The sequence below is a fragment of the Pomacea canaliculata genome, linkage group LG7 (genome assembly GCF_003073045.1).
Source record: "Pomacea canaliculata isolate SZHN2017 linkage group LG7, ASM307304v1, whole genome shotgun sequence".
NCBI classification, from domain to species: domain Eukaryota; kingdom Metazoa; phylum Mollusca; class Gastropoda; order Architaenioglossa; family Ampullariidae; genus Pomacea; species Pomacea canaliculata.
Window position 1 is genome coordinate 28,725,175 of NC_037596.1, and position 11,598 is coordinate 28,736,772.

Below are 11,598 nucleotides of genomic sequence, written 5' to 3' on the forward strand. Positions count from 1 at the left end.
ATGCAACTGCGGCTGGTGAATGGAACTGCCTGGTCTGGACGACTAGAAGTGTTTCACGAAGGAAAATGGTAAACAATTTGCAGGCCATGCATTGATGACACCGACTTACAGGTCGTCTGCAGGAGTCTTGGTTTCAGCAGGTGTGTAGTATACTTTCTAATTGGCTGATTATTATTTTAGTGCAAAACAACATTGACATATTTAACGTGTTGTTTCCCACAGTCGTTTGCTAGTATCTAAAAAAATATTTTCCAGATTTATATTGACTTGACAGATAATTATAAACGATATATACAGAAGTTGAAGCGATGGCTTATAGTAGTAATGCAATGATTGTTTTTCTATCTTCCTTTAAAAAATAGCTAATGTAAGAAACAGTAAACTAAATACACAAAAACGTATCTTGTTAATATTCTTTATTAAATATGTCTTTCTGTGTGAGTCTGTGTGTGCCTGTTTTATATAAGTATATAGATGTATGCACGTGGTAGGGAGAGTTTGTGTTAAACACGTTTACAGAATAGGGGTTAGTGTGGTCATCTAAGGCCTTTATGAACGTGCAGTTTTTCTAAACATAGAGTGGTCGTCACAAAGAATAAACAGTCCAGGAGAATCCATCAAAGCTTGAATCATAGAAAACATTATACATAGTTAAACTTTGTAGATAAGTGAAAGTCATAAACAAGAAATCAAGTTTCACTTTCTTTTAGGTAATTAAAAATGTTCCCAGCGCTGAATGCAATATGCGATTCAATGTTTTGTTCATACTCCCTTTTGTGTTGACAGTTCAGGAGCGGTAGCCGTCAGGTCGGACTTGTACGGCCAAGGATCAGGATTTATTTTTCGAAAACACGTAAAATGCTCTGGAAGTGAGACCAGCTTCTCGCAATGTGAATTCGGGAGCATCTACTACTGCGAGCACTGGATGGATGTCGGTGTCATCTGCAACTCCCGTAAGACACTTTATTTCACTTTTATTTCTGATTCGATTTTCCTCGCTTTGATGGCAATGCTTTTCTTATAAAAATATTACATTTTTTAGCTGGGGAGCTAACCCCGCGTTTAGTGAATGGAGCTCACTGGTCTGGACGTTTGGAGATTTTAGTAAACGGAACATGGAGCTCAATGTATGAACTGGAATTCGGAAACAACGAAGCACAGGTGGTTTGCAGAATGCTCGGTTTAAACAGGTGTGAAAACTGTCCTTTGTATCCGCATCTTAACTTTTACACAGCCAGGAACATACTGTCACATTTGTCATCCCTTCTGTATTAAAAGCTAGTACATTTCAAATAATTACAACTTTAAACCTTACTACAACATCAACTGTAGATAATATTCTAACAAGTGATCTCTTTCGTCTTTTATTATATATGTTTGAAAACAAAATAAAAGATAACGAGAAATGAGGAAATACGTAACAAAATACATACGCTAGACCTACGTTTATTGAATGTTTCTGTCGTATGAATGTTTACAGAAATAGCCATTTTCTAAGAAACTATATGTTAAGAATGAACTTATACAGTTTTCACATATTAGTGTGCATGTGTGTTCCTAAGAAAGTGTTTTATCTAATCAGCCTATCATATATTTTAAATGCAGACTTCTATCAGTGTACTCGTGATTTTATTTCTCTCGCAGTCCTGGAGCTGTAAGTGTGACTTCAGATATGTACGGTGTGGGTTCCGGAGATATTTTTGCTGTACCAATAAAATGTACAGGAGCAGAAAGTAAGCTATCAGAGTGCAAGCGCGTCAAACTCAAACTATATGACCCCCATCACTGCGCGGATGTCGGAGTCATTTGCAATATTCGTAAGGAAAACATGGTTTTATTTTGTGAAATTATCATTAATCGAAGTCATTTAAAAAAATAATATATGTTCATATAAAAATATTTCAATTATGACAATATAAATATGGAAGAAATTATGTTTAGAATCATGGAGCAACAACAACGATGGCTAGGCTTAAGATTTTTTCCACAAATAAAGGCTGCTGTACGACTGTAAAATTTGGAATTTTCTACCAAAACAAGAACTGTCCATCCAGGCGTTTAAAACCAAATACTTCAGGGCGCTCCTCATGATCCCCTATAAGAAGTCAAAGACTAATGAGAGGAATAATTGGTCCTCGTGAAACCATGCTCACTACCGTTAAACGATAAAAACTCCGGTGGTACATTCATGTCTCCCGACATGTTACCTTGGCTACAACGGTATTACGGGGTCACGTGAAGGCTGTCGACTCCGTTGGAAACAAAAGAACGGGTTGGTGGCTAACATGAGAGAGTAGACAGGCTGTTCACTGGGGTTTCCTTCTTCAGGCAGGTAGATCACTAGACCTGATGGTTTGAGTTGACTTTTTGTGAGACCCGTCAGACTGCATCCCTACGGCTGTCAAATGAAAGCAAAAACTACCAATAACACCATTCAGAAACTGGATACATCAAAACGCAATTTTTGTGAATATAAATATAAACATAATGTTGATACTTGATATACAATTATGAACCAATGTTTCTTTGATATATTCCAGTACATTGTTTTCATTGTATTAATATTGTATGGTTCCACAGTACAGTGACACTTTAAATAAAATAGTTCACATGCACACAGCTGGACAGATTACTCCTCGTCTAGTGGAAGGTAGTGCGTCTTCCGGTCGCCTTGAGATTCTGTATAACGGAACTTGGAATTTAGTGTGTGATGAAGGGTTCGGGCTACAAGAGGCAGAGGTGGCCTGCAGGATGCTTGGTTTTGACAGGTATATTATATTATGTAAATAATTCAGAATAGTTACTCGTTTATTTACTGTAAATCCTATCTTAAGCAATAATTCGTATTATTTAAATCTGTTGATAGATTCTTGCTTTTTTGTAAAATCAGGCATATGTGTACGGTATATGTAATTTGTTATCATTTAAGGGAGTTTGTGTTTGTGGAAAGTAAGAGTGGTGCACTGTATATCTAAAACGCTATGCAGTTTGCAAAAAAATCCTCGTCTATAATGCAGCTTTCGAATAATTGATTGAACTAACTGAAATAAATTAATATGGGAGAATGTTGTGTTAATACAAATGACAGGAACGTCACAGATAAAATATTTGTGAAGTGGATAAACAGTCTAACGATGCAAGGGTCAGTGACGAAAATCACACAAAACTCAGTGAGGTTGTAGAGAACCCTCCGAAACATATGGTGATGAAGGCAGGGAGCTCTAAATTTATAGTATATATTTATTTTCATTTATATATGGTAAGTACAATGTTCCAAAAAACCCTTTGAAAGAGAGATTGATGGAGAAAAGAAAAATCCTCTGTAGGAGTGTTTTTATAATACAGAAGCCATCAAGCAGTGGCGAATTCAACTAGTAATCAACTGTTTTAAATTGATATTTCCAAGCAGTCATGGAGAAGCCAGTGTAATGTCACTTATCCACGGCAACAGTTTTACAAGAACTATTTCTGGAAACGTGACCTGCATGGGTACAGAGAGGAGTCTGGCTGAATGCCAACATCCGGGCTTCAATACCATTGACTGTGAAAAGTCGCAGGTCATCGGCATCTCTTGCAGTTTCCGTAAGAACGAATTTAATATGAAACGAATAAAGCAGATTCTCCACACACTCAAAGAGTTATAGCATTAACATTTAAAAAGAAACAAGAAACTATAACCATTATTGTCGGCAAGGAACATTTTACAAAGCATTAAGGTTTGTGTTAACACTTTTGTACAAACAAACCTTGACTGCACAGAAAAATAAACTACAAAGGAATAGAATAACTATTTGTTTGCTAGTGCAAGTGTTATTTGAAATCAAGAAAAAAAAGATATGAATGTTAGAGCTCTTTTATACAAGACTCATACACATTTTTAGCATTTGTCACTCCTTCCTTTTCAATAATATTTTTAAATAGTGAGTAATTGTAAGTGATTACAGCTATAAAACGAGATACCCTGTTTTTAGCTGCAGACCACACACTACGTCTAGCAAATGGACATTTGTGGTCAGGCCGTCTAGAAATATTCTACAATCAAAGATGGCGATCACTGTGTGACTTTGGGTTTGGACAGAGAGAAGCTCTGGTTGTTTGCGGGATGTTTAATTACAGCAGGTAATGAAGGCTACACAGTTTTTATTATTAAACAATTTTTTCTTGTGTATTTAAAGTCAAATAAGCTTATAGACTTAAATTGTAATTTGCTGCTCGCTATTGTTTGAACATGAGAATATTGATGGGAACTTGCACAATTTTCTCATCGTGAGGTAGAAAGGTTGTTAAGATGCGCGTGCAAGCAAACGCCCAAACCTCTCATTATTTTTTGTGCAACAGTCCAGGGGCCATATATGACTATACTGGGAGGTTTGGCAGTGGTTCTGAACCAGTCTGGCTAGCTAATGTCAAGTGTGCAGGCACAGAGACCAGTCTTTTACGATGTTCACATGGTGGTCTCTACGACCAAGTCTGCGGACCGCTCGACGACATCGCTGTCATCTGCAATATCCGTAAGATCAAGTTCTCTGATTTCGGATGATTATCAGCCAATAGGTGTAGGTGTCTATTAACAGAAATATAATTCTTCTAAAGAAACACAATTTTTATATTTGTTATTTTGCAGTTTAGGATGGCAGAAGCTCTTATTTTCTTCAGTTTAGGTACAACTTCCTCTTCTAAGAATAAAAGGGATTTTAAATATAACACGTTTTATCAAATTAGTCGTTTGGAAAGGACGTTTTTTGTAAAATTAAAAAAATATATATTTTATGACCAGATTTGTCAAACAAAAGAAATTTTGAAAAAAAATTTCAGCTGGTCAGTTCGTCTCACGTTTAGCCGAAGGAACTGCGTGGTCGGGTCGTCTTGAAATTTTGTACAACGGATCGTGGAGCTCAGTGTGCGAAGACGGATTTGGACACAAGGAGGCGCGTGTGGCCTGCAGGATGCTGGGCTTTGACAGGTGAGTCACGTAAAAACTTAGGGAATTTTTCCGGGAACTGATGGCTGTCTTAAAATGAATTTTTCGTTCGCATGGATGCCCAACCTACGGCCCGCGGGCCATATCCAGCCCGCGACGCGGTGCCATCCGGCCCGCGAAACTTCTGCCCACAGTACAGGAAATCGGCATGTTAGTAATAAAAAAAAGACCTAAAAAAAACGAAAAAAAGGGAAGGAGAAGTATTTATCCCCACTTAGGGGCGTCTCTCAATCTTTTTTTCGATGGACGAACATTTCGATTCAGTTCTCCGACTTGGTGTCTCTACGATGCAGCCGAACATTCAAGAGTTGGTTTCGGGTAAACAACTTCAAATATCCCACTAATTATTACATAATAAATGGTAAATACAATTTGTTTCTAATAAAAATGGTATCTGCTCTACTTTTTTTTTCTTTTTTTGTATTTTTGCGGTGAAGCGGCCAGCGACACGCATGTCGGAAATGTGTATGGCCCGCAGGCCGAAAAAGGTTGTGCATCACTGGCATAGATTTTACAGAATTTTACTGATTGTCGAACAGTTTAAGCTATTACAAAAACTTTAGGACTATTTCTAAAAATCGTGTGGATTTATTTAGGAAGAAATTTTATTTGTTAAAGATTTAATGAGTAAATCCACTGAAAGAAATAGTGCGGATGTTATACATTTTTGAAAAACCTGTATGGCAGCGGTTCTCAACCTGTGGGGCGCGACCCCCCAGGGGGTCGCGACGTGCCTACAAGGGGGTCGCGAAGGTGGTCCTTTTTTAAAAGTTTCTTATACCGGTATTAGTGAAATTAGCTTAGATTGTGTAACCGAGTGGTGAGGGCGATCAAACTCCAAATCTCTTCTCCCTATTCAAGTACACTGTCTCGGCAATGCAGTGACTTCTCACTTCCAAAACTCAAAACACAATCCCCCCCTCTCAACAATTAAGCCTCCAATCTCCCTCCTCTCGCCTTTTGCCCTCTCTCTCCCCCAATCTCTCATCGCTGACTCCCCTCTCCCTCTCCAGTCACACCTCTCTTTTTAAAAAAAAAAAACATCTAAAAGGCACGCATTCAGGAAACGTCCATCATTCACACCCTTTCCCCTCGCACGTGCTCACTGCTCAGTCCTAGTACTCTAGGTCCCTGACAGAAGGCCATGACCAGACAGTGCGGGGTGGGGGCTTAAGAACGACCGATGACTGCTGCTAATGGCATATTTATCGGACATATTTGAGAAGCTGAACGTTGTGAATACTTCTCTGCAAGGGAAGGACACCAACATGTTACAAACAACTGACAAGATGAATGCTTTCGTCCGAAAAATTTCGTTGTGGACGCAAGAGAAAATATTTTTGATGTTTCCGTGCTTGTGTAAGTGCAAGGCTGACAACTTGAATCTTGATCAGGTGAAGAAGGTAATTATTGCCCATCTAAGCGGACTGCAAGAAAGGTTTCAGCATTACTTCGCTGAAATTGATGTGACTAAATACGATTGGATTCGTAATCCATTTCTGGCTGATCCTAGCACAAGCGGGTTGTCCACGGAAGAAGAAGAGCAGCTCATCGACCTTTCGAGTGACCAATCCCTGAAAATGGTCTTCCAAACAACACCTGTGCCAACATTCTGGATTAGCGTCAACGGTGCTTTCTGAGAAAGCAATGAAAGTTCTGCTGCCATTTTCAACTTCGTATATGTGTGAGCAAGGATTTTCAGCATTGGCAGCACTGAAGTCGAAATACAGAAATCGTGTGGACGCAGAGGCTGAGCTGCGAATAGCAGTGGGTACGAACATCGCACACAGGTTCGCTTCTCTATGCAACAGCAAGCAGGCTCAACCTTCTCATTAATCAAAGAGAGTATCCAATAAAATTAATAAAATAATATTTATAAGCACCGCAGAATTTGCTTTAGTAAAATCTCATTAACAGTTATACTTCTTGCAGATACGAACTTTGTTCTTCCGTTGTTGATTTCCTCGACGCGGGATTGGAGGTTAGCTAAGGCTCCCCCGCTCTTCCACCGACCTAGCTGGCTAAGGGGGGTCGCGGACGTACCGGTGTTCGTCAGGGGGGTCGCCACAAGCAAAAGGTTGAGAACCGCTGCTGTATGGTATGGTACTTTGATACATTTTCATCATTTTAAAGTCATCTTTCGACATTCATGACAACTCATCACATGCATCTATTTAATGTGTGTTGCAGTCCTGAAGTCTTTGCCTTCAATTCCTTTCTATTCAGAGACCATGATGGAACCGTGTTGTTTAGTGACTTAGATTGCCAGGGCACAGAAACCGATCTTACACAGTGTAACTATAGTAGCTTGTACAACAACAAATGTATCCATGGCTCTGACATTGCTGTCGTATGTAAAGTAGGTGAGAATAGTTTCGAATGCATCTTTGTCCTTTAAAGTAAAGTCGTCTTTTTTCAGCACTAAGTAACACTATCCATTTGCTAAATAGCTAGAACAAAAAGTTAAACAAAATTTTAACACTTTAAACTTTTAATAGCATGTTAATAATTATTTGTATAATAAAATATTTACTATGCAGTTTGCAAACTCATATAACATTGAGTATGTTTTCAATTATCTAATTAAATAAAGAAATCAATAAGATGCACCATTTGTAATTTGGATATAGACTAAATTCTATAAACGTTTAATAATATCTGCGTCAAATTATTTTTTTAATAAACAGTAATAGTAATTATAACTAAATAAAATGTGCCAGAAACGGCTGACATTCGTCTCACTGGTAATTATGGGACTACTTACGGTGTTGGTCGTGCTGAGATGAGAATGGAAAGTGAGTGGTACTCACTGTGTGGCACCGGCTTCAGCAATGACGACGCTCGAGTTGTATGCCGGCAACTTGGATTTAACTCGTAAGTATTTTTTGTTTAGGGAAAAAACAAAACAGCAATGAACAAAAAAAAAAAGGGTATTAACTATTTTTTTCAGTTTTGAAGTTATTAAACCTTTTCATAAATGCGTTAACTAATCTGACTTCTTCAATTAAATCTTAGCTAGCTCTGGCTGCAAATACTTTGTAAATTATCAGCCCATAAATGTTTAGCGGTGTTTTATGGATAATGTTACCTTCTTTCTTTTTTTTGCGCTTGTCCAATAGGAATCTTGTTTAATACACAATAATATGGTAATCTTCTTTATATGAATAAAATAAATGGAACTAAAAACCAATGGATGACTAACGCTTCATGCTTTGAAGACCTTTCATGTTTTACAGAAGCACAGCGACGACTGCTGACGTGTCCTTATTCGGTGTTAAACAAGGAGAGTTCGTGGTAGTTGATTTTAGCTGCTCGGGAAACGAACCCAGCATGTTCACCTGTCTGCAGAAGGTTCTAAACATTCGCGATGTGTGCGATACAGAAGAATTCGGGGTTATTTGCGGAGAATGTAAAAGCTATTATACTAACTTTTATATCGAGTGTTCAAATATCTCATGTGTATAGAGCTGTAATAAATAACATTTATATATTACCTTTACAATGTGTTTTAAGGCAAAAATTTTTGTCATTTTATTCATTGTTTTTAGTCTTCATCAAACTATTTGTTGAAAACTATTTAAAATATTGCATTTGTTGTGCTAAATGATAAGTACTTACACCATGTCCTAAATTCCACAAGTAGTAAAATCCCGTTGTCCCAGCAATTTTTTTTCCATTAAAATTACCATGATACCCTGGTTTTTTTTTCAGATCCACCATCTATCATAACTTTTCTCCTTAACGGCCAAGTCGGTCCATCTGTGACTGTCACTGAGAACTCTAGCGTTGACATGTTGTGTGAGGCACACGGGAAACCCACTCCCAGAATGCTGTTCATGAGTGACAAGGACAATGAGGTTTGGATAGATAGTAAACAGGATGAGGTGCAGTTGTCGGAAGGAAAGGGACAAATAGCAACGATCTTAAGAAAAGTTCAGTGTGAAGATTCTGCCGACTATAGATGTGAACTTGAAAATAGTGTGGGAAGAAGCAATCAGTCCATCCGACTTCTTGTACCGTGTAAGTTTTTAAAACTGAACTCCATTTAGAAGACTTTATTTACCATCACAGCTCCTTTCATTTATCAAGTAGAAACGAACCAACAAAGTTAAATAATACAAAAATTGCCATGTGAAACATTAATATTTACCTTCCTAAATGAAATACTTTGCCTATGCGTAAAAACATACTTTCAGTTTTTTTTTAATCTGATCATATTTCACACTAGATTACTTCTATAAAGGAACTTTCCGATGATATAAGTTATTAAATTAATAATAACCTGTAAGTTGTACCTAGCCCAGAATCTTTCAAGATTGTTTTGTCTTTGTTTACTTACATAAACCGAAAGTAGCAATGTCAATGTTTATTACTTTTGCTTTGGTATACAGGTGCCCCCAGACTTAAACTTTTGTACGAACAACCTCCGTTTGCTGAAATAAGTAACCATAAAGGAAACCTTAGTTTTGAATTGACAGCATATCCAGCACCAGAGGTGAAATTTATTGTACATCATGGGTCAACCGTCAATGAAAGTATGAACATTCAATCAGTTAAAGAAAATGTCCACGTTGAGTGTGTCGAGGAACTATTTGCACCTGCCTTGCATACCTGCAAAGTAACTGTTCGTAACGTGAGTGCAGCTCATCAAGGTGTTTACCAGATTGTCTTCAGCAACAATCTTGGAGAAATATCTTTTAATTTTACCGTAAGACTTAAAGGTAAGTTCTTCCGAAACTCAATAAATGAGTGAAACATATTTTCATTCAATACATTTCTATGCAGAAAACTTACTATCCATTCATAACATGCGTGCACAACATTCCTCAGTCCATTTACGGGGCGTGAGCTGATTCAAGTCAGAATATGAACGGTTGTCGGTTTGTGCATTTTATAACCGATACTAATAGAGAAATTTTTCTTCGTGATTTATTTACCGAAATGAAGACGTCTACAAGCAGCTGAAGTTTGTATACCAAGATGAGATATAAATTTACTTCATTTCACTCTCAACTGAAAGTGGTGTCCCTTTAAAATGTTTGTCGTCTTTAGACGATGTACACACAATCCATTATGAGAGCTGTGTGCAACTATTTACGAGCACACCTCCCGAAAAGTAGGTAAGTACTTTCACCACATTATATAAGTGCAGTGTGAGATAAAGTTCATTTTGCAATGGAAAATTACTTTTTTTACAATCTGTTCGTACTGTAATGAATTTAAAAAGTTTTTTATAGACTGTGAGCAGCATATTGATTGTGTACACATTTATTAGTAAAATTACAGTTGATCTTAAATTTGCATGAACATAGTTATAAAGAAACACCTGTTTTGCTATTCCAAAGAATCTTCACGCACATTGATTCCGAATATTAGTTGGTGTCCTTAGTAATATTTTGTTTAGAGAGTGTGTGTGTCTCTGCATGCGCGCTTAGTATTATCACGACAGAGAGAAAGAGATAGTAAATAGTGGAAGAAAGACTTAACAAGGTGAAACAAAACTTTTGTCCAGTGCTTAGTAAAAAAAACATTAAATCGGTTCACATCACGCACGCACAAAGCGAAGGACAGACAAAATGACAGATGGATGGGTAAAATGAGAAGGGCAAGCTTAAGTTTCTGTTAACACTTGTGTCTAAACTTAATCATTTCTAGGATCCAGCATACAGTAGAATTAAATTCAAGATTCTAATAATAATCCGCAATATTTGCCATCACAAAGAGATAATCTTTGTTGTCAACAGGATGCATGTACTTTGGTCAACGTGACTCAATCAAAGTTCCATCAACCACAAAAGTAGGTATTTGAATCTTAAAATGTTTAATTCACTGATGAAGGACGGTCTATGTCTTACACGCGCGCATTTTGTCGAATACAGAATAATGCGTGTGCCTGTGTAAAATTGTTTGTTCATGCGTGCTAATTAGCAAACACGCACACAAAGACATCGGATTCATACAAGTCTATATGCGTCTGTTAATAAACTAATAAATGTAGGACACCTTTGCAGCAATAAACCACCCCAAACACTAACATTTATTGTTGCTAGTATTTCTATATTTTCTTCAATAATCCAAAGAAAAAAGCATGTCTGGTTTTTTATCTCCGTCTGTGGCCTGACTTATTTGCCCTAAAGCACGATTTTTTAACTTAAAAAGAGTAGATAAATATATATATACAAGTTTACAATATCTTCTTTTGCTAATTATGTTATGGTAATAGTTATAGGGTTATTATTTTTCGCAACCCACATGCATGCGTGTATCAAAGAGCTTGTAGGACAGTATTCTTAAAAGACTGTGCAAGAGGTTAATGACTCCCCTGATTATCATCCACTGCCCTTACAAGTTACTGAATGTTTTGAAGTAGAAATGAAAAAAATAGAATCTTTCTTTCTATTTGGTGAAATGTACTCAAATACTTTGTCCTTTAGGATCGTTCTAAAGTGGAGACAGAAAATCTTGCGTATAGTTTGAAATGAATATTTGATATCTAGTAAATATGGAAAGGCTTAATGGCCGTCACTAACTCTGTGGCTGGATGGAGGAGTCATCAATGTCAGCCAATCAGCGAGCGTGGTTTGTGATGCTTAATACAAGGAGTTACTTCCTCGAGC

The 11,598-nt window shown here is 37.3% G+C and overlaps 2 protein-coding genes across 2 annotated transcripts; both read left to right on the forward strand.

Annotated features, from left to right (window-relative positions):
* Positions 1–3,644, forward strand: LOC112567597 (neurotrypsin-like). The gene is made up of 6 exons (XM_025244292.1): positions 1–68; positions 787–953; positions 1,043–1,190; positions 1,645–1,817; positions 2,621–2,768; positions 3,410–3,644. Exons 1-6 carry the CDS (start codon positions 1–3, stop codon positions 3,642–3,644), a joined length of 939 nt encoding a protein of 312 aa, XP_025100077.1.
* Positions 3,645–7,947: 4,303 nt separating this feature from the next.
* Positions 7,948–10,012, forward strand: LOC112569328 (opioid-binding protein/cell adhesion molecule-like). The gene is made up of 3 exons (XM_025247103.1): positions 7,948–8,390; positions 8,693–9,001; positions 9,373–10,012. The coding sequence occupies exons 1-3, from the start codon at positions 8,207–8,209 to the stop codon at positions 9,732–9,734; spliced, it is 855 nt and encodes a 284-aa protein (XP_025102888.1). The 5' UTR covers positions 7,948–8,206; the 3' UTR covers positions 9,735–10,012.
* The last annotated feature ends 1,586 nt before the right edge of the window (positions 10,013–11,598 follow it).